This window comes from Haliotis rufescens, unplaced genomic scaffold (assembly GCF_023055435.1).
Source record: "Haliotis rufescens isolate VD_foot unplaced genomic scaffold, xgHalRufe1.0.p SCAF_69, whole genome shotgun sequence".
NCBI lineage: Eukaryota > Metazoa > Mollusca > Gastropoda > Lepetellida > Haliotidae > Haliotis > Haliotis rufescens.
In genome coordinates, this window is record NW_025964360.1 from 808791 (window position 1) to 834999 (window position 26209).

The 26209-nt window shown below is 41.0% G+C and overlaps 2 protein-coding genes across 2 annotated transcripts; one reads left to right on the forward strand and one right to left on the reverse strand.

Annotated features, from left to right (window-relative positions):
- Positions 1-351: 351 nt before the first annotated feature.
- On the reverse strand, positions 352-1841 carry LOC124148697 (WD repeat-containing protein 74-like). Its single transcript, XM_046519934.2, has one exon. It carries the CDS (start codon positions 1813-1815, stop codon positions 628-630), a length of 1188 nt encoding a protein of 395 aa, XP_046375890.2. The 5' UTR covers positions 1816-1841; the 3' UTR covers positions 352-627.
- A 2060-nt stretch (positions 1842-3901) lies between these two features.
- LOC124148670 (zinc finger CCCH domain-containing protein 13-like) lies at positions 3902-24844 on the forward strand. Its single transcript, XM_046519902.2, has 11 exons — positions 3902-4436; positions 5028-5182; positions 8581-8766; positions 11268-11315; positions 12178-12235; positions 13046-13116; positions 15456-15480; positions 16456-16723; positions 17297-17456; positions 19314-19468; positions 20360-24844. The coding sequence occupies exons 1-11, from the start codon at positions 4406-4408 to the stop codon at positions 24078-24080; spliced, it is 4878 nt and encodes a 1625-aa protein (XP_046375858.2). The 5' UTR covers positions 3902-4405; the 3' UTR covers positions 24081-24844.
- The last annotated feature ends 1365 nt before the right edge of the window (positions 24845-26209 follow it).

The window sequence follows — 26209 nt, forward strand, 5'->3', positions numbered from 1 at the left end:
AAAAAGCAGCTATGCAAGATTGTTTAAAGACCTTTGACATGTTTGTGTAATAATTATATTCTTTTTCATATAATTTAATCGGAAACCTTAGCACCTAAGTCAAAATAAGAGAGATTGATTGAAACAGAACATAACTGAGGCTACACTAAGCATACATTTATTTCGTTTTGTATATAGCAATTTGATGCTCAGATGTTCTGTGAACATGATGAAAAAGACCGTGAAGATCCGGGGTAGAATCTTCAGCAACCCATGCTGGTCGTAAACGGCGACTATGCTTGTCATAAAAGGCGACTAACAGGATCGGGTGGTCAGGCTCACTGACTTGGTTGATGCATGTCATCGATCCCAGTTGCGTGGATCGATGTTCATGATGTAAATCACTGGATTGTCTGGTCCAGACTCGATTATTTACAGACTGCCGTCATATAGCTGGAATATTGCTGAGCGCAGCTTAAAACAACAAACCAAACCAAAACATGATGGAAAAAACCCTACTGGCACCATTGTTAATCTAGGTGACAATTTTCGTTTCATGTTGACATGTTTCTGTATGCTATTATAGTCTTTAAATGTTTGACACCCAAATGTGTTTTTAGTTCACGGCATGGTTAACGTCTTTCTGCTTCATTTACGTTTCTTCTTGGTTGTGGGAACCTCTTTCTGTTTATCCAATTTCTTTCTCTTTTTCTTCTTTTTATCAACTTTATCTTCTTTGACAACAATTTCTTTCTCATTCTTTTTCAGAGTCCTGGTTTTCACAAGTTCAAGATTCTCCCAAACATCCTCATCTTCTTCTGATTCAATACCTGACTCTACATCCACTTCTTCATGAACCTGACTCTTATTTTCCATGACATTTTCTCCGTCTCTTGATGAAAAGAGGAGACAGTTGAGCCTTGACTTCAGATACAATTTGTTGACCATTTCCCTAGAATCGATGTCATGTATACGTAAATGCCTATCCAAACCACAAGATGCAACAAGGGGTTTCGTGGGATGACATTTGATATCTCGTATACCTCCAGCAAAACCTTTATAAACTTGCACGACTTGCCCATTCCTCAAATCAACCAATGCCATCTTTCCCTGTGTGTTACCAACGAGGACTTGATTGTCTCGATCATGGCGCAATGACATTGCTGTAAGAGGATATTCGTCCACTTCAATGTCAAGGACAGGTCTACGCTGTGAACTCTGTGGGTCATACACTCTGACCTGGTGATGACCTGTTGAGGTGACAATCTTATCGCTTCCTGGAAGGAACTGTACACCCATTACCCAAACTGGAACTCTCAGATTTAACCAGTCATTTTTCACATTCTTTGCTTTGAATATTGGTTCGGAATGTTTCTGAAGATCCCACAGTTTTAGTTCATTTTCTTTTCCCCCAGTAGCGATGATATTGGGAGTTTGTGGCTTTTGCTCCATGCAAAACAAATCTTTCCCTGCTTCAATTTCGATGGTTTTCTTGTCGACATCGTCCCAGAGTTTGACTAGACCCGATTCCACGGCTGTCAAATAGTTGCCTTCAACTTTTGCTATAGCACGAAATTTCCCACTGCCTCCGTCCAACGTGTGAATTTCGTCTTCAAGTGATTGATTTTCAACATCATAAACAAGCACCTGTCTGTTTTTCAAACCAAAACATACTTTCGACTCGTCTGTATTATCCCAACATATGGCGCATATTTCTTTCTCTTTATCAGCACTTGCAAGAGCATTCAGGTTGTTCCACTGTGCCTTTTTCAAGGTGATGCCTTTCAATAAACCTGTTTCAGCTCCCACAAACACGTTGTACATGGGCGCCGCCATTTTATTTCATCGTGTTGAACCGGAAGTTGACAACAGCAGAGTTAGTATAAAACATACACATAGAAATTGAAACGAACTGAGCAAACATATTAATGTACACAGTTTCCCGAAGTTAAATATTCAAATTGCATTCTGCTCTGGAATTATTTTTGGAGTAAATTGTAATGAATTATATTAATGGATTCGGCGTTCTGTTTTTACTCGTAGTAGTGGTAGTAGTTGCAGTAGGAAAAGTAAAAGTAGCGTTTGTAAAATGACAGGAGCAGTAGGACTATTGAAACTAGAAGTAGTCACACTAGCAGTAATATTGAAATAAAGAAGAGGAAGCAACAACAACAGTAGTAGCAATAATAGAAAGAGTGCCAGTGGTAGTATATATAGTTTGTTTGGGAGCAGGAGAAATGGCCCCTTGCAAAAATAGCCCCGGACAATTTGGAGATAATGACCCCAAAATGAGAAAATGGTGACATGTTTTGGAGAAAATGAATGCAAATAAATTTTGGTTATCTATGCATACAATTGTTACATGAAACACTTGCCTCCAATTTAACAATATCAATTATTATTTTGTTTGTTTTACAATTAGTAGTTTTAACAATTGTCACTTCAAAAGCCTGATCGGTCGGCCAGGTGAGGTGAAATGAGGTTTGACGTCGCGTCTAAGATTATTGCACTTAAATAGCGACGTGTGTGTGCGTGTGTGCGTGCGTGCGTGCGTGTGTGTGTGCGTGTGCGATTTATAGTGCCAGCTCACTGAGATACCGTACCGCAGTGATTGACATCATGGGCATTGATCGACGCAATTGGGATCGATGACATGCATCAACCAAGTCAGCGAGCCTGACCACCCGATCCCGTTAGTCGCCTCTTACGACAAGCATGTGTTGCTTAAGACCTATTCTACCTCGAATCTTCACGGGTCACATACTGGAGAAGTGAGGATTGGTGATGGATCCAAATTGGTTTGGTGTTTACAAAAACAATAATTCAGGAGAAGTTAGGGTTATTGATGATTGTGGTTTTAACGGTATTCATTTAAAAAAGAAATGGGGTATTACAAGTGTGAAAGCCTATATAGACCTCTCCCGTACAAAATAGATATGCCGGCGTTTTCTTAATATACATGTTGTGAAAATGCTATTTTTGTGATATTGTCCACGATAACTTAAAGATGTATAACCAGTTTCATTATGACAAGTAAATGCCCTGATTACTTAACAGGACTGGAATTAATTAGCATAATTAATTACTTTGTTTATGCATCATACGCGGCTTGTTTGGAATAATATTGAAGAATAAATTGCCTCTAAGTTGAGACGGATTAAAGTTGGACAGTTTGGAAGACCGTGTGACATAGTTATGAGTCCAGATTAGATATCAATCACTATACGGATTTGTGTTAGTTTTGTTTTCTCCAAAATCTGGGTCCATATTTTCTTCAAAACATGTGACTATTGTCTCCAGGGGCGGTCGGGTAGCCTAGTGGTTAAAGCGTTAGCTCGTCACGCCGAAGACCCGGGTTCGATTCCCAACATAGGTACAATGTGTGAAGCCCATATCTGGTGTCCCCCGCGGTGATATTGCTGGAATATTGCTTAAAGCGGCGTAAAACCATACTCACTCACTCAATTTTCTCCAAATTTTCTCCTGCCATTTTTTCTTTAACTTGCGTCTTTAACGCCGTGCTCACCAATGTTCCAGCTTGGAATGCGGCCTGTAATTAAGCGAACCTGGTTCAGGCAGTAGTAGCTGCCATATGTTTTATGATAAAATCCTTCCCGCCCCCACCACCATCCCAACCCACCCCACCCCTCTCACTCTCACCCCACCCACCCCCGACCAGGGCCCTAATGACCAGGCCCCTTACAAGGTTACAAACTTACTTATTTTGAAACTAGTATCTTTGCTTCCTGTGTCTTGATATTCTGGCACAGCAAAATCGCCAGACAAGAAATACATTTGTCCTGGTCCAACAATGCTTAAAAAGACATACCCTTCATCCATATGAAGCGTCAACCTATTTCGTTTAGGAGTTGGCAATTTCGACTCAACCTAATTTTTACCCAATCAACTCGTCGAAAAACTTGACTGCGGACATTGTAGCCGGAAAGCGGGAACACAAACTTGGCTCAACTTTGGGATTTACTCAGTTCATCAAATCACGCTGTGAACCAAATCCACCATGATAATAGTTTAGTATCTACCTATTTGTTTAACCATGTTTTGGCGGTTACAACAATGATTTCCTTCGGTAATCAACATGAACAGCTGATTGTTTTCTAAAACGACGTCTGCATAATATTCGAGGGAACTCCAGACATTTCATCACACTGACGGCCAGTTCAGCATCACTGAGCCTTATGTGTTATATATTTATAGGAATATCAATACCACGGAAGATCTGATTATCAAAATGGATTTTGTATTGACCAGTACCCGGATATATAACTACTGTGACTGACATTATGAGGATTACAAGTGTTACTAGCCTCGTGGAAGGATAAACAGGACCAGGGGGTGTGTGTCAAATGTAGGCCTTATGAATGAGATGATTCAAAAGAAAACAACGAAACGAATGCGCACTTGAAGAATGAAGCAAAAAGATGGTGACAAGCATAAACGTAATTATTATAATATATTTTTCCATTATCTGTATCCATGGCAACTATGAAACTCAAAATGACCCAAACTTCATGTTTATTTTAATATTATTATAAGCCTATCTATGTGTCATGAGAATTGAGATACATATCGATGTGCGTCAAACTGATAATTTAACTCATTTTAACTACAGTCAAACACAGTAGTGTGAAACTGATGTCTCGAAGTAAAAACTTGATCCCTGCATATTCTTTCTTTAGTTATCATTCTCGGCTGTGTCAAACTTCAAATAAATAACTCGAAGTGTTTACGTATGTCCCTTCAACTTCGACACAACAGTGTTTGACTGTTTTATAAAGCAAATTCATAAAAGGCAAGCGCTACGTTCTTTACAATACCCATTCAAGGTCTCTTTTAGTTGGACAGATATTTTTTGTGTCATGCTCATGCTGTATTCAAAAGTAGCAGTCTGTGGTCGTCTGTGCTATTTGAATCCAGGGACCCCCTTCATCTTTTAATTTACAATTGACAAATCGACCTTGATTTTTATGCTTACGTTACAGCACTGCTTTTGCAACTGTGATTTTAATGTCAGCATTTTGTTTCCACAGCTAGTACAAGTTATAGTTCCAACAAAGGGAAGCGGAAACTGGAGTTTGATAAGAAGACAAGTAACTTGCCACTTTCAGGGAAAATAGTGTATCTTGATGTGAAAGATGTTCGCCAATCCAGGAGTCTTGAGGAGAAACTTAAGCAGCTTGGAGGGGTGAGCCAACTAACTTCCTGTCTTCATACATACTTCAGCAGATGTAGTCAGTTTGTTTAAGGTCACACTCAGAAATAATTTAGCTACATATGATTGGGGGCGGTCGGGTAGCCTAGTGGTTAAAGCATTCACTCGTCACACCGAAGACCCGGGTTCGATTTCCGACATGGGTACAATGTGTGAAGCCCATTTCTGGTGTCCCCCGCCGTGATATTGCTGGAATATTGCTAAAGGCAGTGTAAAACCATACTCACTCACTCACCTCACATATGATGGCAGCCTGTAAATAATCATCTTCCCGAGGCAAGAGAGTTAACTGACTAAAAGAGTCCAGTTTCCACCCTTGCAGAACTAGGCTGGTATTATGGAGTTACATTTTGGCTGGACTAACGAGTCTATGCATAGTCCAATCAAAATTGTGCAACGAAATCGAAATCCGGTTCTTAACTGTTGTGCAGATTTCGGTTGATTGCAAGATTTGTAAAGCATGTGCACCGCCAACTAGTTGTCAACAGATAAGTTCCAAATCTTTTCAAGGTGCTCACGTGATTTGTTGCATTTCGCGATGTAAGACCCATTTTATCACAATATAGAACTTGATTATCGATCAGATTGTCTTGACTGGGCGCCTCTGTTTTATTTGAAGCAAATGCAAGTGATACGTGAGGTGGAATCTGATTGGTCCATAGGAGAGGCTTAGAAGGGACATAACTCATAACGGCCACTGGTGGCACTACGATCGAGCACAGGAATTCCTGCCTAGTTCGGCAAGGGTGGAAATTGGACTTTTAAAGTCATTTAACTCTCTTGCCTCGGCAAGATGGTAAATAATCAAATTTGGACCAGACAATCCTGTGATCGATATTGTGAGCACCTCTTCAGGGCACAATGACACAGGATCAACCAAGTGACAGCCTGTCACAATTATCATGATCATATTAACATGGTATCAGGGGTTCTGATCGGATCGTTTTCTTGGACATTGAAGTAATGTGATTGTCATTAAAAACATCCTAAATATATTTTTCAACTATGGTGATGGTACAGTGAAATGTCCATTCAGGGATAATTCTAGGGTGGGGCCTTGTGCGTTTAGCCCCTAAATTTGAAAAAAGGCCACTTTTTCAAATACAATGGGGCATTTTAACATTTGGACCATACAGGGAATAAATCTGGAATATTTGAATTTTTTACATAAAAGGCCGATGTCAGAAAATTCCTAGTCAACCATGTCCTGTGAATATTTCTTGACATGATGAAAATGGCCTTATGATATTTGTCTCTAGCTAAATTACAATGGTATTACATACTTGGTATTAATGAGCAGTGTTGGCTGAAGAGCGCGTTTTTGCGTCTTGGACGCACAAAAATAAGTTTGAACGCACCTGCGTAACATGTGTGGGTCTCGTGGACGCAGTGACTGGGGCTATATTTATTTCATATTGAATTGACACTGTTATCGTAAATCAAAGACGTACGTCTTTGCGTAAAGGTATTTGTTGCCAAACAAGACAGCGAAGCATGTTGATAAACACTTCCGTTTGCTAAACCAAACCAGTTTCATTATTCTCTCCCTTTTTATGACAAATACCCAAACCGGTTTCTTGACCTATATCTATTGTCGGTTTTGCATGTATTAATTTTCGGTATGGTCCGTAGCTTTGCTTCAGCCAATCAGGTGCCACATATTAAGCAAGTCGGATATAGTCGTAATTAATTTAGCTTGCTGATTGGTCGAAAATATCCTGACCTTGTGTCAAACTAAAAATAGCCAGGGTATACTTCAGAACGTGGTAACAGTGACCTGCGAAATCGAGCGACCGTGTAGGATGATACGCTATGTTATCGCGGTAGTTAATTTATAATGGATCGTAGTGGGGCACGCTTACAAACTTATTAAATATGTGATTCACAAAATGTTTGTTGTTCATTGGATTGATTGATGCTGATTTTCTTTACCGAGTTCGGTAAACAAAGTACCTGTCATTGGTGAATCTTACCGCAGTAAGTAAGGCTGTGTGGATTATATGGTATATCACTTCCTGTTTTGAATTTTGCATACGACCGAGGTTTGGTCAAGGGACTTCGTTTGAACAAATGGGTTCTTTTTCTAATCAATTTTGAATGGAGGAAGGGGTAATTCCACTTCAAAAACATCCCAGGAACTGTCATAAAAAAAGTTAACGTGTGTACAAGTAGCCGTGACATACCGCAACGAGTCCTGTATTCGATCATGCGATGAAATATATCGTGCTTAGATTTGCATAAGTAAACAGTCGACAGGTTGTGTGGATTACGAGATTTATCAATACCGCGATACTGTATATGATAAAGAATGAATGCGAACACTTGAATGTACAATGATGTAAGCATTGTTTTTATTTAGCGGACTCTGAATATTTAGTTATTCTACAACAGACTTATCAAGCTGATAATAATTCAATATCTTGTGAGTCATATTTAGAATTGCAAAACACATTTTGCCAGGACCGTTATTGGTGTAACTGACATGTTTAAACATTTATAGCACCTGAAACATGTTGACTAGATTTATCAAGGAAATGCTGGATCCTGAACATGCTCTTACTAAAAAAACGTTTGATATGCCAATTATATTTTATGACTCATTGATCATTGTCATAGTTACAACATGAACTCAATACTCAGTACAGTAGCATCAGAACAGCCATTGAACTTAACTGAATCCAAAACTTCAAATCATTGGTAGATCTTGGTAAAAACATTCACAAATGTCTGTCACAATGACCCCTTACCAATGGCTGACCCGTGTACTGCCTTTTCATATACGAAGTTAGATATTAACATGGATAATTTTGTGTTATAATATTCATTAATATCAAATGTCCCTTTTAAGAAATTGTTTGTCCTTAATGTAAACCTCTTGGTTATGAGAGCAGGATGTGCCCTGATGTGAACCTTTCTCTCACTTTGCCTGTTTGTTGATATTTTGCAGTTGCGAAAAGATTTCTTATTTTTCACAACCACTGTGTTCTGTTGTTAATGTTATGTTATAATGCTATAAATTAGACCCCTCCATTTTTGTTTGGGACCCCTAATTTTATGATGAAGGGGTCCAAGTGACCCCAAGAAAATTTAAGCCAGAGCAGACACTGAATGAGTGTCCTGTTTATAAGTTATATGATCTTATTGTCAACAGAGGCCACATATGACAAGATCATGATTCCAACTCTCGGGGCGGTGGGGTAGCCTAGTGGTTAAAGCGTTCGCTCGCCACACCGAAGCCCATTTCTGGTGTCCTCTGCCCTGATATTGCTGGAATATTGCTAAAAGCGGCGTAAAACGTACTCACTCACTCACTCACTGATTCCAACTCCCAGTGTTTAATATCCTTTCATGTCGATGTTCATCCACTTCAGACTATTGAGAAGTTTCTCATCAAAGATGTGAACTACGTCATATCCAGCAATGCTCCAGCCAGTGGTCAGAAGAAAGGGGAGAAGGGTCAAGACCGGCCGGACAGCCCTGCCTTCCAGTCCACGCCTAGTCCCTTCAGCATGGGGCAGTCTCCATCACCGACTGCTATTGAAGCGAAGAAGGAAACTGTGAGGCCAATTCACGTTACCGTATTCGACGTAATAAGTGCCCAGGGCGTTCTCAAAATTAGAAATAGGGGGCTCTTATTAGAATATAATTTTGGTGAAAGAAAAACAGAGTTGAAAGATCGTAAATGTCTACGTTTGTGTACCTGAAATGATACAAAAGAAAAGTCTGTGTGTATTATACACTACAGATATATTTTTCCAGAATTCGTTTGCCAATAATTAAGGGTTCATATAACACACGAGTGCGTGTTATACACAAATAAATAAGTCTTGTTTACATTGATCAATCAGAACAGGTGCTAATTGGGATAGTTCACTAGCCAATATATTAGCAAGTATCACCATGGACACTTATAAGAGCGGGGCACTTATTACGTCAAACATGGTAATTATTTATTCTTGAAATATTCTTTACCCAAAACAGAGCTCCAGGGCCCACATGCACAAATCGATCTTAACTGCGACTATTGTAAGCCTCTGTTAAAGTATGGGAGTTAAGATCATCTTAGCGCTAAGATTGCTTTGTGCAAGTGGGCCCAGATAAGCAATAAGCTGTGTAATTGCCTAAAATATGAAAACTAAATGACCATAATCCAATTAATTTGTTTGTGAGTACAAGTATGCATGAACATATTTGATTTGATTTGTCATATAACAACACTGTCCGTAATTATGCAAGGTAGCTTTTTCAGCTTGCGTGCAGTTATGTCCTCATATCTTTTCTTACTGACTGACTGGAAGCGTCTTGTGTACGTGGACTCTACTGCAGTGAATAATGGAAAGATGTTCAACTTTCCGCTTATTGTAACTTAGACATGTAACACTGTTATGTTGTTATTTGACATGTGATTTGTTTGTTTGTTGTTTAACGCCGCACTCATCAATATTCCAGCTACAGTAAACCTCGGTTATAACGAACTCAAAGGGACTTCTACTTTTAGTTCGTTATAACCGTAGTTCGTTATAAGCATATATACAGCGTAACTACAGCAAATAGTCGGGACCAAAAAGTAAGTTCGTTATATCCGTCAGTTCGTTATAAGCGAGTTCGTTATAACCGTAGTTGACTGTATATGACTGCGGTCTGTAAATAATTCAGTGATTGACATCATGACCATCAACCCACGCAATTATGATCGATGACATGCATCAACCAAGTCAGCAAGCCTGACCACCCGATCCCACTTGTCGCCTCTTACGGCAAGCATGGTAATGAAGACCTATTCTACCCCGGATGTTCACGGGTCATAACACATGTGACTCACTTGGGGCTGCTAATTAAACGTTACCTGAAACAGCATAGCAGTAAAATCATTTTTTAAAAGTCTACTCTTTGGTTTACAAAAGCCAATAAACTGAACCCAAAAGAGTAGAAATATATTGAATACCCAAAGAAGATTATCACTACCCAATATAAATGATTAATGTGGTGTTCAAAAGTAAACATAAAATCAAGCAGCCTTTGTCATAACCTGATCATTGCTTATGGCAGAAACTAAAAGACTTCAGCACAACATTTTCCTGATTTCTATTTGAAGGTAAGGATAAGATGTAGGGATGAACAACTTCTTTATTACAACAAGCTATTTGAAGGGTCACTAGATCTTGCTAGATCAACTAGTGTGCAAATTTAATTGGGGTTCTGGAGCCCTTTAGGTCTTATTTGAATGCATTCGAATCCAGGGGCTCCCTAATTCTTGGGGGACCCGAGTTAGGTCCCTTGGGCATGCCAGAGTCCTATGATCATAGGTTCAAATCCCGGTTCACCCTGATTATGCTTCTAGGTTTATCAACACCATACCCGAGTTCGTAGGTTTCACCAAAGTGGAAGACATCTCAGCGATAGAAACTAATAGTTTTAGTCCACTAGTACTTTTAATGACAACATATAGCAAATCCCTTAAAAAGTGCAAATTTCTACTGGTCCTTATGATACCTTAACCATTGGGCAGTTTGGCGAGGACAATAGGACTAGTGCCAATTTCTAACGCTTCATCTGAGACATGCATAACTTCAAGCTTTCCATAATTCTTTAGCTTTGAGGGTTAGGTTTTTGACATGGACCCCAGGAATCTTAGGTTTAATTCGAGCATCCACATGAAACAACCGGTGAAGATCCGGGGTAGAATAGGTCTTCAGCAACCCGTGCTTGCCATGAAAGGCGACTATGCTTGTCGTAAGAGGCGACTAACAGGATTGGGTGGTCAGGCTTGCTGACTTGGTTGATGCATGTCATCATATCCCAGTTGCGTGGATCGTTGTTCATGAGGTCAATCACTGGATTGTCTGGTCCCGACTTGATTATTTACAGACAGCCGTCATAAAGCTGGAATATTGCTGAGTGCAGCGTTAAACAAAAAACAAAAATCCTAAGGTAACAGATTGATAGTTTGGAGTTCACTGTTATTCAACATGTTCAAGACAGACATTTATTTCGTTTAGTGCATCAGTTACCTCAGCGTTTGTTCAAGGATTGACAGTATTTCTCTCCTTATTTACAGGTGACACGGGGAAAGGCCATTCTTCAGATTGCAAAGAACAAAAGCTCAGTAAGTTGTTTTGATTTTTTCCAAATCTTGCATTACATATGTCACTGTTAAAACCTGGAAGCAGTATGTATTAAGAAAATATTAGATCATGTTAGATTTGTTACATGTTTGAAACAGGGGCCACATTTGCGAATATTTTCAGAAGTTTTGTTTTGTCCGAAAATCTTTGAAGTTTCTGTATTCCAATTTTTCTGACCATGCTGATAAGGTGGAATCTTCAGGATTACTTACATGTTAGTCTAGAAGTTGGTCGGGGCGCCTATCAGACAGGGCCCTTAACGTGGCGGAGACCGCCTCCGTGGTCTAGTGGTAGAGCGTCCGCCCGGAGAGCGGAAGGTCCGGGGTTCGATCCCCAGCCGCGTCATACCAAAAGACGTTAAAAGATGGTACTTGTTGTTACCCTGTCTGGCGCTCGGCATTAAGGGGCTAAAACAAGGACTGGTCGGCTCGGAGTCAGTATACTGTGTCTGAGTGGGGTATTCATGTTAAACTGCGGCATGGTATCTCAGTGTGCTAGCACTATAAATCGGCATCAGTCCGGACTAGTACAAGCAGCCACACAAACACACACACATACATGCACGTCGCTATATTATTGCAATAATCTTGGACGCAACGTTTAACCCCATTTCACTTCACCTCACCTTAACGTGGTGAATATGGTAAGTAAACATGGTTAACAATGTGTCTTTGCCCATGATCAACATGATACTAACTGTATCTGAATCTTCAGCCCACTGGAGCTGATTAGTGTTAATAGCATCCCAGCAATGTTAGATCATCCCACAAATATGAGTTTCTGAGCCTTTGATACTCCAGTTGATGTTTTTCACTGTGATAATTGTTTTCATTTCTTGCACAGCAAACCAGCGTTGCAGACACGGCAAAGAAAATGGGTATCAAAATTGTGTCCCTAAATGGTAGGTAACCATGGTAACAGGCCTTGAAGTAGACTGACATCTAGTCTCTGAAATGAACATACTTTACAGAAAAGACAATGGTTAAATTATATTTATAAAATATAGTAAAAAGGAGCCCAGAGACTTTCTTCATATTCAGATACTGCTGTAATCTAGACTTGCCAAACATTATAGACTTGCATGGGCTGTATTGGATACATCAGGGTCTGTATGACAGCCTAGCCTCAAAGTTGCAACCTGAATTGTCTGTTGGCAATCATGCTACTTTTGTTGACCAGCAGATGATAATTTGCAATATTTTCTGATTGAAGATTTTTCTAAGCAAAGAAGATCTCTTTTTGTGGACATTCTATTGTACATGTTGTAGTTGCAAGGTGATTCACCAAGCTCAATCTAAATGAATTAATGTGGCATTGGAAACATGCATCTGCCACATTAGACAATACTGTGCATCATGATAATATTACTTATCTTTCAATATAAGATCCTTTTAGTTTTATATCTTTTCACTGGAATTCTCTCTCAATTCTAAGAAACTCCGGAACATCATACATACCATGATCATAATCATTATGACTGGTGCAGGTCTCTCTCAGGAGGGGGGGGGGGGGGGTCGGGTAGCCTAGTGGTTAACGCGTTTGTCTTGCCGAAGACCCGGGTTCGATTCCCAACATGGGTACAATGTGTGAAGCACATTTCTGGTGTCCCCCGCCATGAAATTGCTGGAATATTTCCAAAAGCGGCGTAAAACCATACTCACTCACTCACTCTCTCAGGATGTGTTTAATGATCGGCTCTCTTCCCTTCCAGGAGCTATAACATGGCTAGATAAAGAGATCCGCAAAATAAAACCGGCACCAGTTTCAACTTCCAACAAACAGGTACAAAAGGATTTACGATTTCTTTCTTTGTTTGTTGTTTAACACTACACTAAACAATATTCCAGCTATATGACGGCATTCTGCTTCAGTCCACACAATTTGGATACATGACACACAATCTGGATACATGACACACAATCTGGATACATGACACACAATCTGGATACATGACACACAATCTGGATACATGACACACAATCTGGATACATGACACACAATCTGGATACATGACACACAATCTGGATACATGACACAATCTGGATACATGACACACAATCTGGATACATGACACACAATCTGGATACATGACACACAATCTGGATACATGACACACAATCTGGATACATGACACACAATCTGGATACATGACACACAATCTGGATACATGACACACAATCTGGATACATGACACACAATCTGGATACATGACACACAATCTGGATACATGACACACAATCTGGATACATGACACACAATCTGGATACATGACACACAATCTGGATACATGACACACAGTCGACCAAGTCACCAGCCTGACCATCTGATCCATGTCGCCTCTTACAAGCATAGGGGCGGTCGGGTAGCCTAGTGGTTAAAGTGTTCGCTCGTCACGCCGAAGACCTGGGTTCGATTCCCGACATGGGTAAAATGTGTGAAGCCCATTTCTGGTGTCCCCCGCCGTGATATTGCTGGAGTATTGCTAAAAGCGGCGTAAAACCATACTCACTCACTCACTCTTACAAGCATAGGTTGCTGGGACCTGTATTTTAGCTTTGATTCTCAACAAAATATTGTTTCCTAGATATGATTACAAACTGAATAAACAGATAATCTAAAATGTCCCATGGGATGCTAAAAAGTATGGCTGTTTGAATCATTACATTTATCAACACTATAGGTTGTATGTTAGTGCAACCGACATCTTTTATAACTTTTATAAGGAATATGTGTAAAGGTCCGAGTGTCAGTGGTTGATTTTCCTCAGTCTAACATTGGAATCCCCATCTATAAGGCTCTGTTCTCAGGCACCGCCCGCATCATTATAAGGTCCGCCGCATGTTTTGTTTTTATTTCCATTTTCCAAAAAATGAAATAATCCTAATACTTAAAAACAATGCAACCCAATACAGCACACAGTTACTTCCCTTTACATGCGCTGTGCTTTACTGTGCATCTCGTGTTATGGTCATGGCGGCAATAGGAGTTTGTATGCTTGTTTATGTAGTGTGATCGGTGAAGATCCGGGGTAGAATAGGTCTTCAGCTACCCATGCTTGCCGTAAAAGGCGACTATGCTTGTTGTAAGAGTTGACTAACGCCCGCATCATTATAAGGTTCGCATACATAGTTTGTTTGTTGTTTAACACCGCACTCAGCAACATTCCAGCTATATGATGGCGGTCTGTAAATAATCGAGGCTCGACCAGACAATCCAGTGATTAATATCATGAGCATCGATCCCTGCAATTGGGATTGATGACATGCATCAACCAAGTCAGCAAATCTGACCACTCAATCCAGTTAGTCGCCTTTTACGGCAAGCATGTGTTGCTGAAGACCTATTCTACCCCGGATCTTCACGTGCCCTAATAGGGTTAAGGCTTCTGAGCATGTGAATGTTACTGTGGATATGACATCAGTCTTATTCTTGGAAATCAAGTGAAGCTTGCTATTATGTCACATGAATCCATCCCACAATCTCTGTGTTCCTGTCTTTTACCATAAGGGGTATTGTTAAGAATTCTATGAACTCGAAAATAGATAGATCCAAGTGAAGTCCCGATTCACTCATGAAATTTTCACTGGCCCAATGGACATTTGTGACACTGGGAAATTGTATCACAGGTATTGTCGAGTGCCTGATGTTTTCTCTTCCTTGTACTCTTCACAGGATTTTACCATATATCAGGGATGTGAAATCTCCTCGGAAACGTGGAAAATCACGTTTTTTAAAACAGTAGTCTTCGGAAAAAATCATCTTCCTCGTAAAGATATAATCAAAGATTTGAAAAAAATACTTCGAAAAATGTTATCGTGATTCCGGACAACCGTTGCGCGGATTGTCCTGTTTTCGATCAGAGCTTTCAGCATCCTTTATCCCTTTTTCGAACATCATACGTTTTCTAGCACGAAATGCTTAAAATGCAATGAAATGTTTTAAAAAATTCTTGGGGTGGTTGGGGGGGGGAGTGGATGCCCCAAATTCCCCTAGAGTTTTTCTCTTTTTGGGGGGAGTACCTGCTCACATCCCCGATGTATGTTTCTGAGGTTTTAGTTCATTGCATGTCTGGTATTTGCTCTGAATGAAGTAACATGAAATTCTTCACTTGTGTTTCACAGGAAACAAGAAGAAGGGGCACTAAAAGTGAGTTTATTCTTCATCCTCAGTTGTGTCTTTGTGTTGTGTTTGTGCCTTGTTTAGGCATACTGGGTGACCCACTTGTCTACAGCAATTCGCAGCGGTAGAAACTAACATTTTAAGTCCGCTAGTCCATATAATGATAACATATAGCAACATTTTCTACTAGTCCTTATGATTCCTTAACTATAAGGCAGTTTGGCAAGGACTACGGGACTCATACAAGCTTCAAATGCTGAATTCGTTGTGTAGAGTTTAGCCCCTATAGGCATGCCAGAAACATATGATCATGGGTTCAGATCCAAGATTTGCTCTGATTATGTTTCTAGGTTTGCCAACACCATACCAAAATGCAGGGATTTATCCAGGATTCCACGCTTACTCTTATCAGGCAAATTGGGAACGAACTCTAAATTTGGGATTTTTTACAATTTTCCTAAATTCAGGGCTATTTTAACATTGCATTCTGTTTGATAATGTTAAACTGAGCATTAAAGCCTCTTTGTCTTTGTCAGCTCAACAAAGCCATAACATGAATCTTAATGTGAAGTGGGAAGTTATTAATTTTCTTACTCCAATTTGGGAACTCTTACTGACATTTACTTAAGACTTGGGACAAATACCGACCTCCGAGCATGTCCAGATAAAGTCCTGAAATGGCAAACGCTTTGTGCCTATCACTTGGGGCTATTACTCTCCCATCAAGCTTACACACTGTGATAGTACTGAAATACTCAGCGGCTGTAAACCAAACTTGCTCAATTACACATTGTTTAAGCCTGTTGAAATTTTTGTAGCAGCAGCAGAAATTAACCTGTAACATTAACAAGCCCAAATAATGATGACATATAAGGATGCTGCTGAAAAAGTCCAACTAGTCCATGGGATGCCTTAACATATACTACTCAAAATAAGTTAAGGACATCCTCGATCCTTTCATATTACTTTTGTTAATCTGTCATTTCATGTGCGTCCTTGCAGTTCAAAGATTGAAGACTCCCTACGTAAAGTTTGAGGCGGAGAGTTGTCACTATCGTCCCATCATGCAACAGTTGAAGACATGGCCTCACTTCAACACGGAGACACCACAAGGAACTTGCCCGTTTGACGGGCGGGCTCTAGGGAGGCCTCAGAACTCGGAGAGGGGTGACCGGGAGGAGGCGGTGGGGGTGGGGAACGTCCTGTCCCCAGGGACCCCACAAGCCCAGAGAGATGATCTGTCCGGGGCTCAACAGGTTAAGTCACAGAGGTGGGTGTAGGTACTGGATTCCACAAGTGTTCATGGACACATGGATTTTTTCAGGATTTGCTGGTCAGAGCTCCATCGTTTTGATGTGCGAGAATCCTTTGGCATGGTTTCGAATCCCAGATACCCCCTGATTATGTTTTTCTTGTTTTCATCACTGTGCCCATGTTTGTGTGTTTAACTGCTTGTAAGAACTGCATTACTTGAGGCTTTTCTTCCATATGCATGCACACACACGCGCACGCACACACACACACGAGAGATCGAACTTCAACTCTCCATACAGGCCCCTGTCCACTACACCACAGAATCGACTTTCGATGTGTTGTAGAATTTCTCACCATGCGAACCATTGATCAATCAAAGGCATTCTTCTGATCAGTCTGTAGCAAAGAATTTTTATTTAAATGTTATTGCTCTGCTCCGTCATATAGGTGGATTATTGCTGAGTGCGGCGTTAAATAGCAAGCAAACAAATCAAAGTTAATATCTATCCCTGTGTAGACTGTCAAGTATATAAGTATCCTAATATATGTATAAGTACTTTTAGTTGAATGGAAACTGGACTATTTCCAGTAAGACGGCTAAGCTAGACGAGCCCAGTAACTGCAAGATGTTTGGTGTGCCGATTGTGACAGCCGGGGAGATCAAGCGAGAGCGAGAGCGACGGAAGCGGGAGAACAAGCGGAAGGGATACTGCGAATGTTGCAAAGAAAAATATGATGATGTGGATAAAGTAAGCTGGATGTTATTTGTGTTTATATTTTGTTTATGTGTTGTAAACATATCGGGCTCAATTTAGCTATGTGAAAGAAATGCACAAGTGCAACCTATTGTAAAATGCAACCTAATATTATGTCTTCATGAACCACGCCCGTGAAGATACAGGGTAGAGTAGTTCTTCAGCAACCCATGCTTGCCGTTAAAGGCGACTATGCTTGTCGTAAGAGGCGACTAATGGGATCGGGTGGTCAGGTTGCTGACTTGGTTGATGCATGTCATCAATCCCAATTGCAGGGATAGATGCTCATGATGTCAATCACTTGATTGTCTGGTCCAGACTCGATTATTTTACAGACTTCCCTCATATAGCTGAAATATTGCTGAGTGCGGCGGTAAACAACTAACAAACAAACAAACTGTTCAAAGCGACGTAAAACCAAACTCAGCAACTCCTACGAATACCATAACTTTGGCCTAAGGAGACGGTGCTAATGCCAGAGGGATTCCGGGATAGGCTTGGTTTGCATGGTGCCAACAAATGAGGATCGTCACATTCATGCCCATTGTGCAGAGTTGAGTACCTTCATCTTCCCTTTCACTATAAAAGTCCAGTTTCCACCCTTGCCGAACTAGGCTGGGATTATGGAGTTACATTTTGGCTGGGCTAACGAGTGTATGCATAGTCCAATCAAAATTGCGCACCAAAATTGAAATCCGGTTCGTAAACTGTCATGCAGAGTTCTGGCGATTGCAGGATTTGCAAAGCATGTGTATCGCCAACTCGTTGTCAACAGTTATTTTCCAAATCTTTTCATGTTTTTAATCAAGGTGCTCATGTGATTTGATGTACTTCGCGAAGTAGTTACCGTTTTATCACAAAAATAGATCTTGATGGTCGATCAGATCGTCTTGACTGGGAGCCACAATTTTGTTTGAAGCAAATGCATGTGATACAAGAGGTGGAATCTGATTGGTCCATATGGGAGAGGCATAAAATGGACATAACTCGTAATAGCCACTGGTGGCCCCATGATCGAGCCCAGGAATTCCAGCCTAGTTCGGCAAGGGTGGAAACTGGACTTGTAAAGTCAGTTAACGCTCTTGCCTCGGGAAGATGAGTACCTTGGGCACGCCAGAAACCAATGGTTGTGGGTTTCGAAACAATGTTCGCCCCGATTATGTTTCTAGGTTTGTTAGAAACCATGGGTTTCATCAAAGTGGTAAACGTCAGAGACCTGCATCCACTAGTTTGCCCATCTTCCCGAGGCAAGGCAATTAACTGACCTTTAAAGTCCAGTTTCCACCCTTGCTGAACTCGGGGGGAATAATGGAGTTATATTATTGCTGGACTAGCGAGTGTGGTTCATAAACAACATGACACTGCCATGCCGAATTTGCAGGATTTGCAGAGCATCGACAAATATTTTCCAAATCTGTTCATGTTTTAAATCAAGGTGCTCAAGTGATTGATGCCCTTCGTGAGGTAAAATCCATTTTATTACAATAAAGATCTTTCTTATCGATGAGATCGTCTTGACTGGGCGCCGCCATTTTATTTGAAGCAAATGCAAGTGATATGAGAGGTGGAACCTGATTGGTCAGTTGCGGGGTACTTAGAAGGGACATAATTCGAAATAGCCACTGATGACGCTACGATCGAGCCCAGAAATTCCAGCCTAGTTCGGCAAGGGTAGAAACTGGACTATTAAAGTCAGTTAACTTTCTTGCCTTGGGACGATGGAGTTTGCCTTGTCCAAACTTGATCATATACCGCCATGATATAGCTTAAATATTGCCGGATGTGGCATTAAACAACATTCCCTCATTCCAGGACCACTCTGGTATCATGTTATTGGATTTTTTTCCACAGCATATGAGAGGACTTCAACACAAGAACTTTGCACGGAACAAGAAGAATTTTGACTGCATAGATACACTGATCCACAAAGGCCCCAACACTGTCTCATTTCTACAGCGGATCCTGCTCCGACACTGCGTGCAAAAGGCTGCCAACAGAAACAAAGAGTACGTGAAGTAGTATAGAATAATACAATTCTCTTTTTGACTGGATGGGACAATAGAAAATCCTGTGATCTTTTATGGGGTTTGTAAATTTAGATTTCTTCTCTGAAACAGCTGAAGGAATGAGTTGTAGTCCCTAGTAGGAAAAAGTTGTGTTGGTTGACTGAAAAAGTGAAAAAGCAACACTGATCTGGCTGGAAGTTGAAATTAAATTCTGTAAATCTGGAAATTAATGCGTCTCCAAATTAATTTGACTGCTGACCCCTAGACAAAAATGCGACTCAATATCAATGCGACTCCCCCCATGTGGCCCATCCCCAGTGGAATGATACATATTCTTACCTTAATTCAGTCAAACAGCAAATGCCCATGGTGTAATTCCTATTCTTTGAATTCCATTAAATTGTATCATAGGCATTACTTAGAAGTTGAATTACGTTGTTATGTACAGTCTACATCTGCTGCTCAATAAACTGTGTTTCAAGTTGGTATTCCGCTATTCAAAATGTGCAGTGGGGCCATCATATTGTTGATAGTCATTTTGGAGACATAAATGCGAAGTTAATTAATGCAAGCAAAGACCACTCGCATTTTGCGCATTTAATTCACGCTCACGTTAATTTCAAGATTTACAGTATAATAAAACAACCACCTACTTTGAAGTTAGGGCCGAAGTGTTTGTAAACCAACTACAGACCCAAAACAAACAAATCAATTACAGGATTGGTATAAAGGTTTTGTTTGTATTTTAAAACAAATATGTATCAGGTGTGAGCTTTTGGTAAACATTTCAAACAATCCCTGATCATCCCTGATAATAATATTACTTGAGAACCAAGTGAGTTGTTTTATGAAATAATCGCTGTTGCTTCTGACCAGACATATGTTTTCCAGTTGCAGCTCACAAGCCTGTGATGATGGAGAGGTTTTGTTGATTGAAGAATGCTCCGAAAAACAAAGTGAAAAGGGCGGAGCCTCAAACCTCCCCCCAGAGCAACTGAGAGTAAAACGCAAGATGAATAGGAGACTTAAATATGACCGAAAAATTGAAAAAGTCACTGTTGAAAAAACGAAACTTAACAAGAATGTTGAAACGTGTGAGTCTAGACTAGGGATTGTCCTTGACGGGCAGCACCATCATCACTCATCTCCTAGGAAACCCCGATCTGGTAGCTTTCCCAGAGTCGGTCGAGAAAGTTGTGAATTGGAGTCCACGTCGGCTGTTGTGATACGGCGGTCGGGGTCCAGGGGATTGTATGGGTCACCACGGCGGTCACAATCTGCATCCGGGTCGGAAAAAACATTGATCATTCGAGACTCGCCAATAGCAAGCTTGCAGCCTTTGAAAGATTTTCTCAAAAGACATTCCACAAACACAGGTGTAAGAGATGGTGAGAAATCATCCAGGTTTGATGAGGCTGGTGGAAAAGAATCCAGGAAACGGAAATCTGGTGCTAGCAGTTCGCCAGTGCAGGAGGAGAAACGACACAGACAGTCAGACCCGACTCCAGTGGGTGATTCCACGTCGGGGGAAGTAGTACTGACTAAACCGTCAAAATGTAACAGGCCTGATGGTAAGAAGGGTGGGTCTGACGCAGTGAGTGATAAAATTGTACATTCACAGCTAGAGAAATGTGTCAAGGACAAGCCAGACAGAGAACATTCAAGGGTCACTCGGTCCAGTCCAAGGAAGCGCCTTGACATTGATATTGAAAGTAAAGTAACAAGTCCCAGGAAAAGCAACAGACTATCATTTCAAACAGAAAACATGAGTCCGTTAAGTGACATTGTAATGAGGGCAGAAAATGTGATAGAATTGTCTAGTAAGAGTGTTGTGGTGATTTCCAAGCTGGACATGGAGTCTGCTGACTCGCAGCTGTCTCTGACGAGTACTGGGAGCCCTCGCCGGAGGTCTTGGAAGAACAAGCAGAAAGATTCTTATTGTGAATCCGAGCATGTTGAGTCCCATGATGATCAGGGACGTGTGGATGGAGATGATCCTGACTCAAAAGACAGATGTAAATCTCGCTCCAAGCCACGAAAATATCGTGACTGTGGAAATGATTCTGAGGTTGAAGCTGATGTAATTGTGGAAAAGCCTACAGAGGTGGATGAACAAAGATCTCGTTCAAAGAAGAGAAAAGATAGGGACTGTGGTAAGGGTTCACAAGCTGATGATGAAGCAGATGTCGAAGAGTTTAAAGAGAAGGATGATCAAAGGTCTCGTTCAAAGAAGAGAAAAGATAGGGACTGTGGTAAGGGTTCACAAGCTGACGATGAAGCAGATGTCGAAGAGTTTAAAGAGAAGGATGATCAAAGGTCTCGTTCAAAGAAGAGAAAAGATAGGGACTGTGGTAAGGGTTCACAAGCTGAAGTGACTGTGAAAGATTGTAATGGGAGAGAAGCACAAAGATCTTGTTCGAAACAAAAGAAGCATAAAGATTCGAGAGAGGAATCCGTGGCTCAGAACAAGAGTGACATGAATGTAGAATGTTCTAATCCTGGTGGTAAGCACATCGATTCTCATAAATCTCGGTCCCCGCATATGAAGAAACATGGCTCAAAAACACATTCTGATTTCATACAAAACGAGGCAGATAGCATAGAACTTTCTCCCACAAAAGGAAGATCAAACTCTAAAAAGGCTTTAAGACCATCCCCAAACCAAGATAACAAAATCCAGCCTACTGAAGTTTCAACCAGTTCTCGAACATCGCCAAGAAAAAAACACAGGACTCTGGTAGATTTGGATGTAAAGAGTAAAGATACAAATCCTTCACAAGAAAAGACAAAAGCTGACAGTAAAATGTTGAGGGCAGACACAGCAGGGGAGATGGTGATTTGTAATAACGAGACGGTGGTCTTCACAAAGAGGAAGAAGTGGAAGAAGGTGGTACGGTCAAGTCCTCAGAAGAAGGGGAGAAAGTTGTGCAAGCTGAAGCTGGATGAGACCTCTTGCAGTGACTACTCCTGTACCTCCACCATGACATCTGATGTAACACCAAGAAAGAAGGCTATGCCCGAACAGGGCGAGTCTCAGTCTCCTGTGTTCAAACGAAGGTCAAGACACTCTATCAAGGACCTGTGCCATGATGTCAAGGAAAATCCTGAGTCTGTTGAACTGGAGTTGAAAACTCCCAAGAGAGAAAAGTTTTATAAAAAAGGTGACATTGAAAATGAGGAGGGTGGAACAGAGGTGGACACACCAAAGAGTGGTTATTGTACAACGCCCAGGCGGCGAGATAGATCTTGGAGAAGTTTGAGGTCCAACTTGGTGGATGAGACTGTATGTGATGGTGAAGACAGAAGAGGGGAAAAAGATGTTAAATATGTCCCTGAAACGACCCCTGTGAAAAGGGTCATGATGTCAAGGTCACGTACTAGTGATACTGAGATGTGTTGTTCGCCGTCAAGGTCAAGAAGAGCCAGGAAGTCTGATGAATCTTACCAGGACATGTCTGAAGACAAGTCAACAGAAAGAAAGTGTTCCAAAATCAGTGACTCTCCAAGGTCAAGGTCAAGGTCAACACGAAACAAGCCATTTGAATATGGTGAAAATGCTGCCAGTGCTAGTGTCCCACCTTCTCCAAATGAGACTCTAAAGAAATCTAGGTCAACGTCCACTGAGAAAAGTCCTAAAAGAAGGAAAAGCTCATCACCTAAGAAAAAGGAAACGAGAGGCAAAAGAAAATGGCGTCAATCAAAACCAAGCTCGAGGAGAAAGACGGTAAAACTAAATCGTAGTTGGTTGATTCTCAGTGAAAGAAGCATGTCGAAACTATTGGAGAGCGAGGGAGACACACAACCATTTCTCGGCTTCCAGAAAGAGGAGTCCGATTCCAGACTTCCATCAGACTTGACTTACGAAGAAGTGTCCGAAGTCGATATGAGCGACGATTCTACGCGAGAGTGGGTCATGGATGAACCTGACCAAGATGACGAACACAGAAACGACTCTGAGAAAAATCAGGGTGAAGACGATATTGACAATTTGTGGTTTCCCCAATTCTTCCCTTCTCCAGACAAGGCTTCCAATTCTTCCTGGGGCGAGGCTTGTGACAGCTTCCTCCAGACTGCCTGTGAGAGAAGGCTCAGCGGGCAGACCTGCAGTACCCCTCTTGTGTTGCCCAGCAACAAGGTGGGCACCCCAAGGATGAGGAACAAGAGCCCATACTGCAGTCCCCACAGACAGTTGGATACTGTGAAAGAGGATGAGGATTTAGACAAGACTTTAGTAGCGTCCGATTCCTACGAAACTCCCAAAAAGTCACGCAAAATATCTCCTCGAAATTTAAACCGTGATGAATCGGTTGACAAAGGTATTGTATATAACTTTAACTATCGAAGTCCTCAGAAGGCGTCAAGGCTGGATACCGGTCACGAAAGGTTCAGAGCAACAACTTCAAAGGATGATGGTCTGTGCTTAGAGTACAATAAGTCTGTGGACTCGTCGGGTAGGAAGTTACGGCTGTTGAAGAAAGCCTCGAGTACGAAGAAGACGTTTCATATGAGTTATGTATCTAAACCTGTAAAGTCCCCCAAACCAGCCCACAGGATCAACATATCTGCTGCAAGTACAGTTGTGGTGGTGTCTCCGAAAGGGAAGTTGAAGTAGGATTGGTGGGCAACTTACAACTAATCAGGGACAGAAATGATATTCATTTGTTGCAGAATGTTTCTCATTTAAAACTTTTTAAGGGGGGCACGGGTGGCCCAGTCATCTAATGCTCTGCTATTCGTTGTGCATAGTTGTGTCCTTTAGTCACACCCGAAACCTGTGATCATGGGTTCGAATCCCAGTTTGCCCTGATTATGTTTCTGGGTTTGTCAGCACCATACCTGTGCTTGTGGGTTTCATCAAAGTGGTAAACGTCTGAGACCTGCATCACTTAGGGCTTTCCTCCCACATCAAGCTCACACGCCATGGTGTAATGGGATATTGTTAAAAGCGGCATTAAACCAAATTTACTAACAAAAACATTTTAAGATTCATGGAAACATTTGGGATCAAAGGTGCTCAGACATGGCTAAATCTGAACTCTTTTGTAAATAAGTCAGAATGTCGACTCTCGTTAAGCTGTTGTTCAACTGACTGAAACCTGTTTTCTTGAACTTTGACTTTTAGGGAGCAGTTCAAAAGTTTGATGTCCGATAAAATCTTAATTCCTTAACTTTGGGGTTGTGTGGGTAAAAAGGTCATGATTTTATATCAAGTTAACTTTCCAGTGATATACAGTTCAAATCAATAAATAACAGCTCTATTTTTCACATTCGCTGTGCAGAGTTGGGCCCCTTGGGCACGCCAGAAACCGATGATTGTTGGTTCGAATCCCGGTTCGCCCCGATTATGTTTCTAGGTTTGTCAGCACCATGCCCGTGCTCGTGGGTTTCAGCGAAGTGGTAAACGTCGGAGACCTGCATCACTTTGGGCTTTCCTCCCACATTAAGCTGACTCACCGCAGTATGACTGGAATAATGTTAAAACGGCAGTTAAACCCAACTCACTCACTCACTCACTCTATTTTTCACATTTTTACACTGCAAATGGACAGCAATGCTAAGACAGGTATAAACAAGTAAGTAAAAAAGACTCTCATTTGACATCTCCAGCTCTGCCTCACAACAACCTCTGAATCATTGCAAAGTTAGATTCACTTGACGAAAGAAGCTCTTAGAGGAATTTTGCAATTAGATTTCTTGGATTGGTGGAATGTCTGAAAACGTATTCTACATTCAACTATTGGACTGCTCCCTTACTGTCGTGCTTGACCGAAAACATGATTTAGTCATGATATGGCTGAAATACTGCCGACATGACTATAAATTTTAACTCACTCACTCACTCGTGTTTTGACCACACTGTGACATAGTGCCAAGAAAACTATATTCAGGAATTTTCACTTGTGTCAAAGATTGCGGAGAAATATGTTTGATTTGATATTGGAGAAAATGTATGTACCAGTAGTGAGTTATAAGCATTATGTTTGATTTTTATGCTCTTGTATTTTAATTAATTTTATAACGATTACTTTTACTGGCATATTGATTATATTGTGAACTCTTACAAGTATGAAATGTGACTTGTGGCTGGAATAGTGGAGACAATATGTGGGGAACAGTGATCTTCGGGACAGCCTATATTCCAGAGTGTCCTTGTACAAAACAACCTTAGCACTACAATTGCTGTAAGTCTATGTTAAGGTATGGGAGTTACAATCACCTTAGCGCTACAATTGCTGTAAGTCTATGTTAAGGTATGGGAGTTACAATCACCTTAGCGCTACGACTGCTGTAAGTCTATGTTCAGGTATGGGAGTTACAATCACCTAAGTGCTAAGATCGCTTTGTACAACAGCACCCTGGTCTAATTATCTCGTATATATTTTGCTTTTGAAATTTGAATAAATTAATGATTTTGCTCAGTAGAGCAAGGTGGTGATCTTTGACTGGATCATGTGTATTGAATTTGGAGGCGTTTTCACTTTGGTCTTGTAACAGTGTTATAAGTGACTGGATCCCATCATCTTCCACAGCTTGATCATCTTCCTGAGGCAAGGGAATTAACTTACTAATAAACTTCCGAGGGGCGGTCGGGTAGCCTTGTGGTTAAAGGGTTCGCTCGTCACGCCGAAGACCCGGGTTTGATTCCTGACATGGGTACAATGTGTGAAGCCCATTTCTGGTGTCCCCTGCCATGATATTGCTGGAATATTGCTAAAAGCGGCGTAAAACCATACTCACTCA

What these genes read in the sequence shown, in the direction of transcription:
- LOC124148670 (XM_046519902.2), top strand. Translation starts at nt 4,406, where the DNA reads ATGAAGCAAAAAGATGGTGACAAGCATAAAC. An exon ending in TTTCAACTTCCAACAAACAG is followed by an intron (nt 13,117 to 15,455) that starts GTACAAAAGGAT and finishes TGTGTTTCACAG; the next exon opens with GAAACAAGAAGAAGGGGCAC. An exon ending in GCTGCCAACAGAAACAAAGA is followed by an intron (nt 19,469 to 20,359) that starts GTACGTGAAGTA and finishes TATGTTTTCCAG; the next exon opens with TTGCAGCTCACAAGCCTGTG.
- LOC124148697 (XM_046519934.2), bottom strand. Translation starts at nt 1,815, where the DNA reads ATGGCGGCGCCCATGTACAACGTGTTTGTGGGAGCTGAAACAGGTTTA.